Genomic DNA, 19,876 nt, shown 5'->3' on the forward strand with positions numbered 1-19,876 from the left:
CATTTTATATAAAAAATAGATAATAATGCGTGTATTTTTCCCATATCAGTGCCTTTCTTTTCTAAATTGGCATTTAAAGGGTTAATTTTTACTATTTTTTAAAATAAATTTGGTAGTTTTGATTAGGACTGAGGTTGATTAACAGATTTATGCAAAAAAAATTTCCAAAATTTTTTTGCCAATATATTTTTACAGCAGTCAAAGTTAGTGGCTGAAAACAGCCACCAACGCCACATAAGGGAGTTTTTTGGAAAAGCTGATGCTGCACAAAAACTAAATATGCTTCAAAGTCAGTTGCATTACTAATCTTTGACATATCCAAGACCGTGATAACATGTAATACATTTCTTGTCTCTGATCATTTATTATATTGAAAAGAGGTAATTTTGTGTTTTTCCCCTCCCAAAATCAGTGACTTCATCTTCTTACTGGGCATTTAAAGGGTTAATTTTTACTATTTTTAAAAAAAAAATTGGTAGTTTTGATCAGGACTGAGGTTGATTAACAGATTTATGCAAAAAAAAATTGAAAAAAATATTCTTCTGATATAATTTTACGGCTGTCAAAGTTAGTGGCTGAAAACAGCCACTAACGCCACATAAGGAAGTTTTTTTGAACGCCACACAAGGGTTAACCTGTATTGCTGCGTCACTAAATCTGCACTGAATAAATGAGACGAAGGTTAGTTTGAGAGAAAAATTACCACAAATGTGAGTTTCTACATTTTGGCCAGTTAGACCCTCATAGTATGACGATGGCCACCTTTTTAATCACCTCAGACATTTCTGCCATTTCCCATTTAGCTACCAGTCTCATAGTTGTGTTTTCCCTTCTCTTTGTAAAACTCTTTGTACTACTTCTTCAATCGTTAACTACACTTTATGATGTAAGGAAAAACAAGAAGTCCAAAATCCAACGAAAACCGACGCTGATGTGAGGGTTTGCGTTGGATTTAAACACTGAGAGCCTGATCATTTATGTACATGTAACTCTTTAATCTGGGCATAGCGTCAGAGTATGTTTTTAATCAGTCCCTCTCCTCCCTCCTTCAGGGTCGGAGGAACGAGAAACTGAACTGGTACCAACCAGCTGTTTCTATACGGGGCTTTCACTTTGCCCATTCTGGCTGCCAAAGTTGGGCCTTGGCCGGCGGCCAGAGCTCCCCGGCACTCGTGGGACCTTTAATTCATTGGGAGTCCGCTGAGTGCTCACAGTGAGACATTGCACCAACTCTTAATCTCTGCAGTTATTTGAAGCATAATGAGTTTGTCAGTGCAGATGCATGATCAGTTTAATGTATTAAAAAATTTTAATAATGGAACTGACACTATTTGATAAGAGCTTGTCTTTTGTTAAGCTAATCAAGGAAACCCACAGAGATTTTTCTTTTGTTGTTGTACTAAGGTCACTTTTTACATAACACTTTCTGAAATAGACAAGATAGACCAGATCAGAAATAATTCAACTGATCAGTTTTAGCATAGATAAACTTGATGCTTCATAAACAGTTCAACAAACTGAACGGATGACTTGTTGTCAAAACCAAAATGTGAATATTTTGTTCACTCAAGGGTGAATATCAGTTTCACTTCAGTGCCTGTTAACGTCAAGCTGAGCTCATTTTACGCAACATCTAACATTAAGTCATTATCTGTCCCGAGCAAAACTTTGTGAAAACTATTGACCGACCTGGCAGCTGAAAGACTTTTAGTAAAGTTTTACAACCAAATTCTCCTCGTTTGCCAAATAAAGTTGCTTTTAGGTTAGAAGAGCAACTCTTTTCTTTTGGTGCCTCCGCCAGCAGCAACTTGGGGGTCCAGGGGCGTCCAGGGGGGTAACCCCCCCCCCCCCCCCCTCACCTTCACTCAACCAATGCTAATGATGTATAAACAATCATCCCACCTCTATCCCATCACATCCCACTAGTGGGCCACACAGAAAGAACCAGAGGAGCCTGGGACCTTGGCTGCAGACTCACAAGGACATGAGAGGTTTTCTTAGTGAGCTCTGAAGAGCAGACGATGACTTTTAGTCGCGTGATCTTAACGGAAAACACATTGTGACACTGCAAAGTCAATAGCGTCGAGAAAAAAAAAAGCGTCAGACATCGCCGACCAATCAACAGACAGGAAGGTCAATGTGGCGAAAGCTTTGGACGGTGGAGTCCTTCGTCCTTACCTGGCCGTCTCCTTCCACTCCATCTCCTGGCCGTCCACAGACAGCAGCTCGTCCAGCTCGGTGAAGAGCTGAGGAGGCGCCGGGCCGTCGTCCTCCTCCCCGAGGATGAAGCGGATCCTCTCGGCCGCCGGCGAGACTGCGGAGAGAGGGAATATGCTGCGGTTCATGACCTGGCAGTGATGCCCGTTGGGCAGCGGCGTGCGCCCCGGCTTCTCGTCCTCGGCCGGCGCCGTCCCGTCGACCTCGGGAGGCGGCGGAGGCGGCGGGATCTTCACCACCACCTCCTCTTCCTTCTCCTCAGTGTCCTCCTCCTTCTCCTCCTGGTTATTGTTGTTGTTGGACATTTTTCAGAAAGTTATCCCTCCCTTCTTCGGCGCTGCGAGTCACCTGACCCCCCCGGGTTTTTTTTTTCTTTTTTTAAATCAGACTGCAAGTTGACCGAAGGACCTGAAACAGCTGCTAGATCCTCATTAAAGTCTTGGGTGGAAGTGACAGCCACTCTGGGCTACTCGCTCCAGCACTTTGCGGATCAGGTTGGAGGGGGCCGATGGGGTTTTAGGGGGTACCCTCGGTGACAGAGTCCCCACAGCCAGGCCCCCAGCTCCCGATGTGCCCCCCACCTCTTCGCTGTTCAAACAGGCCTTCGCCATTGGCCCTCCAAAGTCCTGGCACGTTGCCCTGGAGCCCCTCATTAACAATTAGGAAGTGGTGCACAAACTGGCCTATTCTTCAACCCAGGCTTGGCTTTCCTTCCTCTTGTCTTCTCATTTGAATATTTAGAGAGCAACAAAAAAACTCCTTCCAACACAATTTCAACAATCTGTGAATAATACGTTCAGGGCTCTTTAAAACCGGCTGCGGGAGGCTGACAGCGACGTTCAACCAAGTGCAGACAATAACCAAGTGTCTAATGAGACTCTGAAGAGGGAACAGCACACTTTAATGGAAGCGACGCTGTGAAACTTGGAAAAGACATTGGTAAAGTCTTGGAAAGCAAGTTCGGTTTGTCAGAAGACAGACGATGCAAAAACCAAAAGGGAAAACCTCTGAAACCTCAACACCTGTCCAATGAAAATGGTCATACAGAGGTCGAGTAAATAGATGTTCAATATGTACAAAATGTCCTAATTACAAGTCAGTGACTTCAAATACGAAAGGCAGGACTTAAAATTATGGAAGGCGCCGAGAATCAAAGGCTCTGATGTGTGGAAATCTAACCTCCGTCACAAAGCTAAGTTCTGTTTACTATTAGACGTGGCCTTCAGTCGGTTGTATACGCCTCACCAATCCATCCACTGTGAGCAATTTGAGCACTGAAAAAAAGTTCAGCCCAAATATAAGAACACTCAAAACAGGTCAAATTATCTGTCAATGTGGCGAGTAAATTTCACTTGATAAGCAATTTTGTGAAACATTTTTTTAAATTTCATTCTTGATTATACTGTAAAAATCAAGAAATAAAAATAAGCGAAAAGTAACTTATGTATCGTGTCTAAAAATATGATTTTACATCTTGGCAGGTGCCAGATAATTTGCAGTGGGTTTCAGTATCTTGTTCAAAGACACTATGAAACATGGCCAGATGGGAGATCGAACCTGAAACCGTCCCATTGAGAGACGACATACTCTGCCAGCAGGCGAAACCATCAGTAGACATCAGTACTCAGCATCAAATTAAAGTACTTTCTTGATGAGAAAAAGCCTAATGATTGCATTCCTGTTGGCAATAAGATAAATGTCAAAAATGCAACAAAAAAAAAAATTACTACAGAACAAAGTAAAGAAACTGCTTGGCTTGTGAACTTTACTTGTCGTTTCTGAACAGCAACAAGGGAAAAAAAACAAAACAACAACAACCCAATCAAAGCTGGTGTGAATTCAGGGCAAGAGAAAGAGCACTGTGACTTAAGAAGACCAAATACATTAATGTCATCAGCATGAGTTCTTGTACTTATTTCAAATTGTGGAGTTATCACTATACTCATCATCGCACATGTGCACGACATTGTGCAGCCGTCATTCATTCATTCACTCATTCACTCATTCACTCATTGAATCAGTGTGTTCGTCCGTCAGTAGTGTGACTATTACAGTTTCCCCCTCTTTGCCGCACCGTGACAACGGCAGGTTCGTGCCAGACGAGCAGCTGGAAGATTACTAGGTGGGAGGGATAAACTTTGTCTGCCACACACACACACACACACCCACACACACAGAGCGAGGTGCAGCAAGGCCAAACTAACCACAACCTGCTTAATAACATGCCCGGAGGAGTAATGCCCACGTGCGTTTCACACACTCAGCTGACACCGACACCCAGGACGATTTAGGTTGATTACAGTAAACAGTTAAAACAAGCTTTAAGTACCCATAGGGCCCAAACCGCACGCAAACAATTGCAAGCGGGGCAAGGGAGGGGCACGGAGACCACCGAGAGCTCAGGCTTTCATTCCAGAAAATGGGTCTGAATGAACCGTCGAAGTGCAAATCTGCAGTTCTATGAATACTAAACTGCAATATATGGTGTTAATTACTGAATTCAAGTCTTTAATCCAAACTCTTTTCCCAGACAAACACAAACCAAGATATTTTAAAATACGTCAAATGAGGGCGTCAGGCACAACCTCCATGTTTGGGATGAAATAGAACTGGGATTTTTGCATTAAACCCTCACTGTCTCACCTGATAAATGCCATCCAGACTAAATGGCCACAGATTTCAACAGGAACAGTGAAGAGTGGATGCTGTTCATGCAGCAACCAGGCCCCCATAGCCTTGTAGTGTATTTCTGTCTGAATCTGAAGTACATGCATCAAATTCACAGCTGGAATATGTCACATAAAACTTTCTGCTCATAAACTATGGCCTATGCAAAGAATCCGATATTACTTGAGACACAAGTTTTCACACTGGGAAATTGAAGAATATTACTAAAAGTCAGACCATAACAATCTTGACATGTTTTCAAAAAGCTCAACTTTAAATATTCCGACTTGTTAATAAAAACAAGACAAATCAATAAATCATTGCCGGGCAGTGTTGGCCTGTAGGTTTGCAAGTGAGCTTGTAACCTGTAGTTTGCGGGTCACATTTTAACGCCACAAATCCCCAACTGTTCAGTTTGTGTCAGGAAGAGCATTTAAACATAATCAGCTGTGGCGAAGCCAGAACGGAGCAGACGGACCGACCGGAGAGCGAGGAGGGCTTATCACATGTTGGAGAAATAGATTATTGACTCTTTCTGTTGATGCGAGATCATTTTGAATCTATACATTTAAAACAGGTCGAGACAGGAGCAAGAGAAGATGTGATAAGTTCACCGAGTTAATAATAATTAAAAAAAACACAACTTTTACGCGACTGAAGGACAATCACAATCTATAGTAAAGGCTGATGCATGACCCCCCCCCCCACACACACACAATTTCAGCAACATGTCTGGGACTCTAGCTTGTTGTAAGTTAAACATTATTCAATGATGCATTTCCAGCAGGCAGAGTCATGAGAAAGCTGATGCAAGCAATCTCGGAAGAAAACCAAGCGGGTCGCAGGCAGAGTGTGGATGTGCTGTCCCACTTGACCAGTTGCTAAGAGAGAGACAGAGGCGGGAGGACGGGTGAGGAGGGCTGGAGGGGCCAGAGTGAAAGCAAAGAGGGGTGAGAGCCAGCACGAAAAGGAGGGATGGAAATGAAAATCCCATCGTTCAAACGCAATTTCAAAGCTCTGTGTGCTCTCGCCAAGAGCCATGGGCGCACAAAGAGGACTTTGTCCCGGCAGCAGAGGCTCATGGGATAGGGGATGCAGGAAGAATGCCTGCTGCCCGGCAGAAAGCTTAGTGTGACTGCCACTAAAGGCCTGTTTAGTCCCACTCTTGACATGCATCCTACACAAATACCTTCCGTCGTCCTCTGACTTTTCACAAAATCTCAGCCCAGCGATAAACACGGGGTCCGATAGCGGGGTTTACTGTCTGGCGATATCTGACGATTATTCGCATCATATTGGGGGGGTGGGGAGAAGAGAAGAGAAAAAGAAAAGCAGGGAATGTTGCACAGGCTCTGACGTCCAACGTTCAGTATGCAGGGCAGCGAGCGCCCGGACGGCGAGCAGCGATCGGGCTGAATGCAGAATGACACCCTGAGGCTGATTCATTATACCCCCGACCATCCAGCTCTGGTATGTTGTTGTGATGGCCGAGGTGGTCGAGCGCTGATGAGAATGTAACAGATGCCAGCCTCGGGGGAGTGGGGGGGGGTTAAGGGATGAAATCACCTCTGTTAGCGAGCTCAACGTAAAGCCACACTGTAAATGTGGTGGAGTCAACATCAGGCTCTGGAGTCACATGTGGCTCTTCGGACCTTCTGTAGTGGCTTTTAGAAAAGTGAGGATAAGTATTTATATCTAGAAAATCTCAATGTGATGGTTCAATCCGAGGTTTGAGCACCTTGCATGACAAGGTGCTCTATCCGTGTGTGAATGTGTGTGTGTGATTGAAGAAGTGTGGGATCAGGAACACACTCTGCTGGTAGAGACGCTGTGTGGACACTTCCACATGGTATTCCCAACATGTTTACAACTTTACACTGACACAACAAAGTTGTGTCCACAGAGAGAAAACTGGGTTCTGTTTCGAGGGTCTTAGTTCTCGTCACAACAGAGAAAATATTGCCACACAACTTTACGGTTTCTATATGAAAGGGAGTCTAATTATCACCTAATGGTTGTAAGAGTCGGTCGTATGGTTTGGAAAAGTCACGGGTACAGACAGCAACGTATTGATAACATTGAAAATGCTCTCGTTGTAGTCAGACATGCAAACACAAACGTACGAGAAACACACAGAGACGACACAACAAAGACACACTCTACAGAGAGACACACTCGAATATGACGGAAACACACAAACACATGACAGACACACACATGAACAGTGTGACAAGCGTGACATAAATGACACACACACACACACACACGCCAGAAACGCACGCACAAACACACACATGACAGACACGTGACAAACATGACACAAATGACACACTTAAATACGACAAACATGCAAACATGACAGAGACACGCATGACACAAATACACAAAGATGACCGAAAACACACACACAATTGACACAGTCAAATATGACACCAACACACGATACAAACCTGAGACACACACACACACACACACACACACACACACACACACACACACACACACACACACACACACACACACACACACACACGACAGACAGGTAACAAGCATGACACAAACGACACACACAAACATGCCAGTACACAAGCACAAACACACAAACATGATAGACACACTAAATAGCAGTTTGCACTGAAGGCAGCCAGTTGTGTAGTTATGTACAGATAGCAGTTAATAGTTATTAGTTAGTGTGTGTGATAAGTCCGTCTCCACCAGTACAGAAGAGGACATAGTAAATGGTGATAAACGACACGTTAAAAACACATTAATAGTATTTCTGCAGTAAAACATGGACATATAAACGTATCTCAGTGTTTGGGTTAAACCGCAGGAGGCCTCGCTTGCTCTCCCCGACTTTGGGAAATTAAACCAGTTGGTATACAAGCAAAGTTTGGAGGTAATCTCAGTAATCCACTTTGAGAGAACATTTGATCCTGGCAGGGGGGAAAAAAAAGGGAAGAGACTCATCAAAATGAGCAGGGGTCAAGTAGCCGTGTAGCGAACATACATGGAGGACGGAGGACGGAGGAGGCGTTCCCCCGCAGAGGCCATCTGACCAAACACGACTTCTCCAGTCCAGACGGTCTTCCCCTCGGGGGGGGGAGACGTGTTTCCCACAAAGCCTAACGCAGGGAGAACAGCGGGACGTGAGGTGCACCGCATGACTCACAAACTCCTGCAGAGTTGTGTTTTCAGTTTTCAGCCAGACGAACAGTTCATGAAGGCAGAACCGACAACATTAAACCAATTTTCAGCACAAAGTCTTACAGGAGGGATAAAACCCATTAACTCTCTACCCCCCCCCCCCTCGGGTCTGCACCACTAATATTAGCCGCTCAGTGTTTTATCCTCATGCTTATGTCATGCAACCGCCTGATATTAAAGACATAATATGTGCGCACACATGTACAGTATGAATGTACTGCAAAAAAAAAAAAAAAAAAAAAATGAATGTACTGCAAGCAAATCCCCCCCGTCTGAGCTTCAGTCAGAAATCCGTCACCCTGCAAGTTGGAGATTCAGCTTCATATTAGTTTCTTCTTGATTCTCTTTTAATGGACACGGCGTGGACGACCCTGACCCGCCTGAGGGAAGCTGCTTCCTTCTCTTAATAGATTTCACATCATTTTAAGTTTATTTTTCCTCAAATCCTCAGCCTGTCCTCAATCTGTGGAACTGTGTGTGTTATTCTCCTGTATTCCTTCTTCATTTACTCACATTTGGCTCAGCAGGATTAGTATTTTTTTTTTGGGGGGGGGGGGGGGGGTGTCTTCGATTTTAAAAACGACTCACTGACTGGACAACTGATGCATCGAATCAACGTGAGTCCAATTTAGAAATTCATTCTGTTTCTGCGGATCAAATTAAATGTCAGTGAAACTTGTTGGAAACTTGCATATCGTGTATTCTTGAGGAAAACACTAAAAAGGCAAAATACTGACGTTTTCTTGGAGGTTAAAATTTCGCCAAGTTCCGTTTTCGGACAAAATGCGCACGCCACCTTTTGTGTGTGTGTGTGTGTGTGTGTGTGTGTGTGTGTGTGTGTGTGTGTGTTTTGTCTTTCATTAAACTTTCTCTCTGTGTGCTTCAATCTTACATTATATTTACAAAAACCTCCAGAAAGGGAAAGAAAACATTTTTTAAAAACTGTAAAATTTGAGGTTTTCTTGTTTACAGCAGAATTTTGATTGGTAATTAACCAAAGCTCAGTTGTGCCGATCGGCTCAATTTGCTGACCTCTGATCTGTTCCTGCTGAGCACATCAGGTCGCTCCATCGGCCCCTCCAGAGAACCTCCGTGTCCCTCGAGCGTCACACTTCGTGGATCTCGCCTTAAAATCTCAGAAACTCCCCCTTTTTCCCAAAGCCAAGCGCAGTCGCTGGCTACACCCAGATGGGCTGCCTGTAATCTATTCTGATTGGATTTACATCCAAAATAAAATCCCTGTCTCATCAAGCGATTGTGTACACACGGCGAAATCCACTTCGGACATATCTCCGTCCACTTGTCACACCATGTGCACGCAGGGCGCGTGTAAAATTACATCAGTGTCGGGAAATGACCGCAGCCTGCGTGCTTCATCATTGGATTAAACAGTCGGTGAAGGACTTTCCTAGAGGGGGGCCGGCGTTACACAGAAACCTCATGTCACCGCAGAATTACACACGTCTTCCCCCAAATAACTGCATGCAATTGTCGGAGGGAGGTCCGCCGTCTTGAAGGAAACGCCGGTGTAAATCGGCAGTTCCCAGAATTTCTTGTGCGGCGCGTGTTGTCAGTGTGAAAAGAACAGAGGGCGAGTCAAGCCCAACAATCTTGATTTACTTTTGATTTTCATCGGATGACGCCGATGTGCCAAACGACCGGTGTGCCGAAGTTGTGTTTCTTTTCGTTTCCGACAAAATGTTGCGTATGAAGGCTGCACCAGATGAGGTTATCATACGACATGACAGTTGGTTGGTGTTGGCAAAACGATAGGATTTGCGCTAAATAGCGCATCTACACTTATGTAGATGATGTTAATGTCTTCACCCCCTCAGGTTAATACTTCTTGAGGAACAGCTCTCAGTCCATAAAATAGCTTTAATTATTTGTTTTTAATTAAAAGCACTTTTCTTTATTATGGAAATCTCAGCAACATGATTTGACCACAATTAGGTCTGATTGGCAAAATCATATAAAGTATAAGAAAAACAAAACTATAATCGACCACAACTCCAACAATGTCCCTTTTTTATGAAGTCTGACTGGATCCTGAAATAGCCAAACCTCACAGTACGATTTCATGCTCGTCAACATAAACTTGTATTGACAAATTGTGCTTCACGTCATTAACACACACAGTAAAATCCTCCTGCAGACGCCTTTGGTTTGGTCAGCAGAATAAACACTTCCAAAAAAATCTAGAATGCCATTTTAAGAATGGTTATTGTGCAAAACTTTAAAAGTAAATTTTTTTAAGGTGTATAATGGATCTTCTTTCCGGGTCTTTTGTGTAAAATAAAGTGCAACATGTAAATTAAAAAAAAGCATTTCTTTTGTATAAGTACTTTGTAACATGTTCTGAAAGCTGCTTGTCTCCACTGGGGGAAACGGCACGTTGGCTTTACCCAGGTAACGGCATTAATAACAAGTTGATGCTGCTGCTGATTCATTTTGTTAGAAAATGCTCGTAAAATATCAGTCTGCTGCTTTGTAAGGTCTTTTTTCCTTTCTAATTGGATAAATGGATGGATGGATGATGGATGGATGGATGGATGATGGATGGATGGATGGATGACAGTTGAAGATGTCCAGCATTTATTTTGCTCACATTTTCTCTACTGTGAATTTAAAAGTGCAATTTCAGTGCAAAATTAAGTGAATTTCAGTTCAAATGAAGTTCACAATGCAATCTCTCTCTCTCTCTCTCTCTCGCTCTCTCTCTCTTTGTTTTACTTTCCTCTCTACCATGTGAACTCTGCCTCAGAATCCAGACGAGTTTTCTCCCTCAAACTGAAGTCCCAATCGGACCTAAATTTCACTGCAGCCTCATCCTGTTTTAAATTCACCAGCGTCACTCGCACTTTATAAATCGCCCGGCATCCGAATGCTGAAACAACTGTGGCCGTTCGAACTCAAACCTGCACTCAAGGAGTTGGGCTTACACTCTAATCTTTGCACGTTAAGTCACGTCGACCCGGCGTAACCTTTCCCTCCCTTCCCGTCCCTTCTTCCCTCCAACTGGCTCTTTGTGAGGCCGTCCGCAGATCGCGGCGGCCCGAGAGCACGTTCGACTCTCCACGGGACGGAAGACGGTCCAGGCGACGGGGAGCAACACAAGCACGGACACGCACAGACGCGCTTATGTCAACAAGCAAAGAGCACAAACCGCAGGAAGACACAGCGACGGACTCGTACCGGCGACCAGCGCGATCGCATCTGAGCCGTCGCCGCTTCCGAAAGGAAAATTCACTCTGCTCCGTCCAAACTCGCTCGTCACTCAGCTCGACACATGCTATTTCTGGCCAGGAAAGTGGACTCAGCAAGTTTTATCGCGGTCGCGGGGAGTTACAGGGAGATTTTGTAATTTTTTTTCCCCCTCTGGTAAAAAAAAAAAAAAAAAAAGCACAACCTTCAGCTGAGACAGACACGGTACGTAATCGCCCTTGACACGGGCATCCATCAGAACTTACTGAGAGGTTTGAGGATGCTGTTGCTGGCCTCATCGTTGTTTTCCGTGTCCGACTTGTCAGAGGCGTTCTCCGTCAGCTTCTCCTTTTTGTCCTTGTGACTCGCTCGGCGACGGTGGCGCCGCCGCCGCCGGTAGCTCTTCGGCACGTGCACGCCGATGTAAACGGTGTGGTGACCTGCAGAAAAAGAAAAGTTGAGAGTGGATATATATACATAAGGTATATAAAGAGTGTTTAGATCCGCAGCCTGTGGAAAATACATTTCTAACGGTACATTTTCTTACATAGTTCGTCAATAAAAATGTCATTTTAACAACCAGCCGGCAAAGTTTCAAGCCATTTTTCTCTTTAACTTCCCAAGATGTGAAGGCGTCAAAACTTTATACTAATGACCCGTTTACACGACAACTCAAGTGGAAATGTTTACACGGCAACGATTTGAAAACGATGTCCGTTTCCGAGAAAAAGGCAGAAACAGTGAACATAATGCAGTTTTCATGTCGGGCCACCAGCGGGTGCCGATGTGTGTTTTTGCAATGGAACCACACACACATTCCCGCAGAGAACAATACGCAGAAAGTTGCATTTTCCTCAATTTCAAAAAGAGAGCAGTATTCTAGCAGTATAAAAATCCATCTTCCAGGACCGTTGTCGCTTAAACAGACACCTAAAACACAACAAAAGTTTTGTGTTTTCACATTCGCGGCGTAAACTGGGCTCGAATAAAGGAAAACTGTGTGTTTAAGTTTAAAATGTTCCTACAAGAAGTGTGTAGTTTCCCAGGGACTGTGCAACACTGATACCTGTCCTCCACTTCTGAAATATGGTCTCTCAGTTGGCTAATAGCCAGATTACGCTCTATATGCCAGACGGAGTATTCAAATACAGTTTGCGATATTCTAGACAAGAGAAGGAACATCAGTGTTTAAAGGCAGAAAACCATTTTTTACAGTAATAGCTTGACCACTAGTTATAAGTTTAAAAAAAAAATCCTTTTAGCTTTTCTGTAACAGAAGCTTTGAACTCTAATATGAAAAAAAAAAAAGGAAAACACTTCTCACAAATAGCAATTAATAAACTTAAGCTATTCATGCTAGAAACATCACATTTACAGGTAATATGGAACAAAATGATAAATCTTTCATTTCTAACATCTGCCCACAGCAGTGCATCATCACAACCACAGCAAATCACTCAAATTGGCAATCAATTGTTAAATTATATAATTAAGGAAAACAATGAAGCATGATGCCTTGATTAGCATGTTTGCAATGTCATATTTCCCAGATTCACCTTATTCAATGGACACATTTGTCATTCTGAAGCGTTTAAGGATTATGTCACACTTGTCGAATGATAAATAGTTAGAATAGTTGTGTGTAAAGTTAAGGAACTTTTACGTTAAAGTTGTAGACGCTTTCAGTGGTTAAACGTCGAGATAAGGAGCTTTATTAAGCAATGGTATGATTCTGAGTCAGCGTTTTTAGTAGAAGAGACATTTAATGGTGAAGAGAAGCTGGAAGTTTTCACTCTTCTGCCTGGAATACAGTAAGGAGTTTATGAGTTTATGGCATTTCTGGACAGCTCTTAAGTTTCTGCACACCTTAAGTCAAAGTAAAGGTTCTGATGAATTGCTATGATGCAATGTGAAGTGATGACGATGTCGGGCCACAGACTGTTCCAACCTGGGAACATCGTGTTGAGCCCAATGTCCCGAATCCCGCCCCCCAAGAGGGAACATTTTCACATGACCCACAACACACCAGACACAGCCCAGCAGAGCCGAGTAATCCAGGTTGCAGTACACTGTCAAAACAAATATTTGAACAGAAAAGAAAAAAAAAAAAAAGACGTTGCACGTAGCCGCGAAGACACCTTATATTTCTATGTGGCTGTTAAACACGTTGACGCAATTCCAACTGTACCGTACAGACAGCTTTACCTGAACTCAGCAGGTTTGGGGTCAATAACAATGAGTGGGACAGGTCGATTGGTAATCATGTGACTTTGGAACAGATGTGGATTTCATTGAGACGCGTTAAACTGCGCTGTGAGAAACGGTAGTTTAAATAAAAAGAAACTCCACGTGTAAATTTTTTTTCCCCAAAATCATAAAAGCGAGATCTGCCTTTTCACCCCAGTTTCCCTTAAACGTCAATATCTAGCAGGAAACATTCAAGGGTGCCCCATTTTCTGCTAATTAAAGGAAACAAGCGACTTCTTCTTGCTTCAGCCACTAGGTGGCAGTGGTGCAATCTACTCTTAGCCTATCCTTCCAATGAAGAGGTCAGTGAGACAGGAAGTCAACCCAAGCACAAATTTTAAAATGAAAGCAAATGGTCAATATTTATTGAATGTCCATTAAAATTCTGGTTAAATCAGTTTTCATCAAAAACATTTGGATGACAGGTAATTTCTTTAAAACTTTCTTTCATGACAGAACTGGAGAGATTTGATTAAAGCCACAATTTACACAACAATGTTTCAAGTGAAAATCGTTTTTTGTTACTGAAAAATTTTACATTTACAAAATAATGTACGTTTACACATAAACAGCAGGAAATCTGAAACCAATGTGGTTTTAGCACGCCGGGCCACAAGTTGGCACTGTTGATTGTTTTTGTAATGGAAACACACACATGCACGCAGACAACGATACAAACATAAACAATGGAAGTTCATTCGTATGGACGAGCCACAAAGTTGGTTTGTTGTTCTGTTTTTGCAAAAAAAAAAAAAAAAAACAACAACTGAGAAAATTCAGAAAAGATTACAAGCCTGAAAAAGTGGCACCATACGGAAAATATCTCTTAATAAAGTCTGCAAATAAAAGTCGTGGCGAGCCAAGTGAAGAATTGCCTGTCAGTAATATAACAGCATCATCCAGTTTAATTTCTAGGTGAAGTTGCACCTATTTTTTTTTTTTTAAGCGTCACGGACAAATATATTTATTATGCAACATTAATCTATTAGCGTACAGTCCTCAGTATTTTGCGTCACCTCAAACACACGTCGGAGATTCCAAACTAATGAAGGCACTGAATGGACAGTGGGAGTTATTTTGCACGTCCAATGAGCCAATTGGCCAATTACCTGTTTTATTTTGTTTTTTTGGTTGTACCTGCTTCATTCGCCGGGCTGTGCTAGAAGTCGCATTGAAACCTTTGACCCCGAGACAAGGGAAGCCAAAGGAAAAGGAACCTTAAGAGTGGAAACATCAAGAGTGCTTGTGACAACAGAAGCCTGTGTGCGTCTGTGCGATCGGTGTCAGACCGGAGCAGGTCGGACAAAGCTGAGCCAAGCACAGCACATGACCCGACCGGGGAAGTGGCTGAACCCTCCACACAACCAACAATGATCGCTCTTCAAACACAACGGCTTTCATTATTCCCCAGCAGCACAATGGCGGGAGGTTTGTTTGTTTGGCTTTTCAGGGCTTCTTCAAAATAAAGTGATGGGTCACTAATATGCTCCTCCACGAGCCACCAAACTGCTAAAGCTGGAGGAAATACCTGCAGGTAAAGTATTGATTTCTCCTCTGCCACTTTGTTCATGTAATAAGTTTACAACTTTGTTTCGAGGAATGTTCAAATTGTTAAAGTGGTGGACCTGCACTCGAACAAAAATCCAGACTTAAGTTAGATGCTTGTTAATTAATCCATTTATGTTTCTACTATTTTGCTCATCTTGGAGAGAAACAGTTTCACGCAAAGCTAAAAAGACTAAAAGCTAAATATAGTCTCTGTGTGCTGAGTCGGCATTAATTCCGTGGTTTTCCTTCAATAAATATCCATTACAAGCTTCAGTAGAAAAAAAATGCGATTAATCGCAATTAATTACAGAAAATTGCGCAATTGATTAGTTTTTTTTTATCAGTTGACAGCACAACTTAATTTATATTTTGAGGAACAAAATACTGGGAAAAAGAGAATGATTATAAAAAAAAGAAGAAGAAAAAAGCAGGAGGAGCGTCAAACAACCAGTTGACAAATATATATATCAGGAGTTCGAATAAAAAGAGTGTTTAAAGTTCCGTTTACAACATGTTTAAGTCAAAACGCAAAACTTTCATAGCATTTTGGGTGTGTGTGTTTCCACGACAACTGAAAAATGCAGATTTTTGAAAACGGCTCCCACGGTGGAACTTTATGTAAAAGTTCCGGCTCTGTGGAAACGCTCCATTTCCATAGTGGAAGGAGGACTTTCCACTTGCTCAGGGACCCACTGTGGGGATTTGAACCTGCAACCTCCTGATCCCAAGTCCACCTCGCTTGCGGATAACATCAGCATGTCTTCGTCCTTTCATCACCGACTCCTGTGCCGACTTTCATCCTCTTTCAAACCACATTTAAAGTCCAACGTCTGATCCATCCTCTCGTCCCTCCGACCGCCTCGCTCTTCAGTCACCAGGCTGCCTTGCTCTCCTTGCTCAACCTGATTCAAAGAACTTTGGGGCAAATAAAGGGCAGGACCTCAGACGACCCAGTCGGGTTTCATACTTCAACGGAACTTGGAGGCTTTCAACTCGCTGGGGTTTATCTCTGCACACCTTCAGCTGCTGCATTTAAAGTCCAGGCAACCCTGAAGTGAATGTTTTCGAAACCTCAGGTGGTTCAAAGGATCCTAACCCTAACCCACATCAAGATATTTAAAGACTGGGTAGCGCAGCAACATTTACAACTGGGTGGGCGTTAAGTCTTGAATTGAATAGTCTAAATAATGACCAATTCAATCCAAGCTCACCCAGATAGAGTCAAATACCTGTGGGTTTGACAGCAGAGGCTCCAAATGATCTGAATTCTCAGACAAATACAACAAGAGGGAGGCCCAAAACAGCAGAGAGCCAGATGGTGACAGTAAGAGGAAACAAGACAGAAGCTGCTAATAAAGTGTGTTCCGTCCCGTCAGAGCCGACAGATGAGCAATAAAGAAGAGTATGAAGACATCTGGAACAAGAGAGGGAGTAGAAGAACGGGAGGAGAAGGAACAAAAAACAGTCAAGTCGAGGGGCTGGAAAGCAAGATTTGCACACTGCCAGAGCAGCATTGTGAAACGACTTCCTCTTCTTTTTCTCGGGGTGGGTGGGGGGGAGGACTTCTTTTGGAGCTGCCTGCGAGTGCAAACTGAATGAGACCAAATCCTGGTGTTTTGCTGGGAGGTTTGTTTAGCTCACAAGATTTCTGAGGAGAGGCAACGCCATCGCCAGTTTCCCCAGTAACCGCGCCGCTACGACCTGCCCAGATCAGCGGGGAAGATGGCAACACGGCGCCGCCGGCATACTAATGCCGGATGGGATTTTTTTTTTTTTTTTAAAGATATCGCTGAGTTAAGGGAAATACTTGTTGAATGTTAAGCGTCTCCAAAAGAAAAATTCTTGTTTCTTCTTTTTTTTTTCTTTTTTTTTTTTTGTGATTCGCTTGTGACTCATTGGGAGGAGAAAAACGTCCGACAAGCCTTTCACATGTGAAAAAGAGCCGTGAAGATCAATTGTGCAAGCTGTGATCACGAGCTTTTGCATAATGACTGAGACCGCCTAGTGGCCACAGCCGGTAAAACAAGAACTTGTGACGCTGCAATTATAATGACCGGGTTCAAATTCATCATTCTGATTGCATTGAGGTGAAATTCACCATTCCTTAATAAAAGACGTGATGCCATAAACACATTTCACTGTCAAATCTATGATATTTAACCAAAAGCCAATCAGCGACATTTTGGAACGGAAGACGAACCAAACAGCAAAATAATTTCTTGTAAATGCATTTTACTTCTTAGATCCTCCTAAACCGTCAGTGGCACAACTGCCCCCTAACAACTAATTCCCGTTAATGAAAGTCTTACATTAAATTCGCCGTCAGCATCCAACCTCGTTTCAATTACCGTATTATCTGGACTATGAGTCGCGGCACTATATTTACCGACAGAGCAGGAAAAATGTCACAGACTAAAAACAAGCTCCATAGCAGAATTATTGAACTAAATATATTACAATCTGCAGAAGAAAATGTAAACAAAGAGCGTTTGAGACCGACTGGCGAAAAGCAGAGCGGATGACTGGGGTCTAAAAGCACGACGGTCAAAACCGACGATCAAATTCACAAAGCAGCTGCTGGACCTGGATCATCAATGGTTTTACATAACTAAATTCATCTTATTTCGGTTTTTTTCTCCTTTTCATGATACATTTCATTACGGATATAATTCAGTCGCCGGTGCGACGACTTTGGACCCGTTTACACGACAATGGTGCTCGGAGCCACTGAAAACACAATTTTTGGAAAAAATCCGCCAACTCTCTTGCAAACGAGCAAAAACTCAACTTTCCTGCACATGTGCTAGTAGATGGACAATAACAACAATGGCGAATTTAAGGGTCATTTTATGTTTTTTTTTTAAAGTCTCAGTGGTCTTGCATTTTCTTATGTTACAGATTTACTTTTATCTTAAAAACAATCGTCCAGAGTGTCATGACTCTAAGTCTTTATTCTCCCGGGACTATATAGTTTTATAGTTGACCGTCATAACAATTCAACTTGATCGTCTGTCCATAAAAGTATCCGTGTACTGCATTGTTAATGTTCAAGGTGTATTTTTCTTTGCGTGCGTGTGTGGTTTCTTTACAAAAACAGTCAACGTCACCAACTCACGGCCCATTATTGTTTTCAGGGTTTCTACTGTTGCCGTGTAACAAAATGTCAAAATTGTAGGTATTTACAGGTGTATCTTCATTTCAAATGTCTTTATTAAGAAGCCAAGGAGAGGATACATGTTGGTTCAAATGATGTCGCATCTTCTTTTTAAAGCTACGACGTGAAAAGATACACAAAGAAAAAGCAAGGCACCATCTACACACAAACACACACACACACAGCTTTAAGTTCTTGTAATTAATGGGGATACTTTGAAACAAGTATAGGAGCTTAGAAGACAGACCATCCTAATTGCATTTACTCTGCCAATAAGTGACAGCGGAAGGGATTTCCAGAAGTCAATCTTATTTTTAAGTGCATCCAGAAGTTGCTTGAAAATTTGAGTTTCGGGAACCTCTATCCCGAAATATGTGCATTTTTATGTGGTGCTCCAGCCACAAATCACTTAATCCTACACCTTCCACTGGAATTAACGGATGTCAATCCTCAAATAAACTATTTTGCCACACATTTTTAAAAAAACATTTACATTTTAATAATTCTGTATATGATTACTTTTGATGCGATTTTTTTTATTTTTTCCTTTTTCTTCTGGATATGCCTAAAAACACTCAAAGACATTTCAACAATCACGGTCAACTTTAAAGCCTCGCGTTGACAATCGACCATGACAGCAAAGCTTATTCACCACACTCAGTCGGAATCACTCTTAAAGCCGGACGCAAAACCATGTAAACAGCTTTTCGAGTGTGTACTGCGAGATTTCCCTCCTCGTCTTTGTTGTTTCGTAGGTCTTTGAGGGGATTAGTGAGGTAAACACGGCGTCACGCTCTCCGCGTTCTACATCTTTCTTGCGCCAGCTCGCTAAACAGATAAGCGAACATGCAGGAAGTGATCGAGCTTTCGACAACTTCTCAGGTTCGAGAAATGTAAAACCTTTAACCGAATGTATCGTGTCGAACATGTAGAGCAAGCCTTGTTTTAATCGCGTGGAGGTAAGCGAGAGCGGAGCTCCACAGGTCAACTTACCCTCCACCTCCTCCTCGTCGCAAATGTGCTTGAGCAAGGACGCCCCCCGGTCCAGGACGGCCTCGTCCTCCATCCTGTAGTAGTAGAAAAGGAAGAAAGACTGTTCACACTTCTCCTCCAGCGACAGCGTGGAGCCATAGCGCCTTGGCTCGTTCACCTGCAGCAAGTTCGGACTGGGGCTCAGTCTGGTGCTGCTGGTGGCGCTCATCTCCACCCATTAACGAGTCATTGACCGGCAACCTGGGCGAGCGACTCAGACAGACCCACCCGCCCCCCCGCCCTTCCAACAACAACAACAACGAAAAAAGGTCAGAGTTCTGAATGAGGGTAGCTGTGAGAACGAGCGTCGTCCTTGAGGAGGGCAAAGTGCGCAGTCGGTTAGAGACGGTGGAGCGGCTTTAATCTGGCGGAGGGGGTGAGGGAGAGGACAGGAAGTCTGCTAATTGGGTATGATGGACGGAGCGAGTTGTGGCCGTCATGCGCAGAGGAACCGTCCGACCGACTGACTGACTGACTGACTGACTGACTGACTGACTGACTGACTGACTGAGGCTGGAACCCGCCGAGGATAACGGACCGGGTTCTGTCAACTCCTCGAGTCGTAACCGACGCCGAATCAAAGTGTTTCTCATCCATAGT

The 19,876-nt window shown here is 43.2% G+C and overlaps 1 protein-coding gene across 2 annotated transcripts in view; it reads right to left on the bottom strand.

Moving 5' to 3' along the window:
* The window catches only part of slc4a4a (solute carrier family 4 member 4a), a gene marked incomplete at both ends in the record, with an annotated part of 58,587 nt that extends 39,142 nt beyond the window's left edge, over nt 1-19,445 (bottom strand). For both annotated transcript variants that reach the window (XM_080499466.1, XM_080499467.1), the window contains 3 exons: nt 2,179-2,314; nt 11,562-11,735; nt 19,238-19,445. In XM_080499466.1, coding sequence (XP_080355592.1) covers nt 2,179-2,314; nt 11,562-11,735; nt 19,238-19,445 — 518 coding nt within the window. The remainder of the gene's footprint in view (nt 1-2,178; nt 2,315-11,561; nt 11,736-19,237) is intronic.
* Between the last annotated feature and the right edge of the window lie 431 nt (nt 19,446-19,876).

Source organism: Blennius ocellaris, assembly GCF_963422515.1.
Source record: "Blennius ocellaris genome assembly, chromosome: 7".
Classification (NCBI taxonomy): Eukaryota; Metazoa; Chordata; class Actinopteri; order Blenniiformes; family Blenniidae; genus Blennius; species Blennius ocellaris.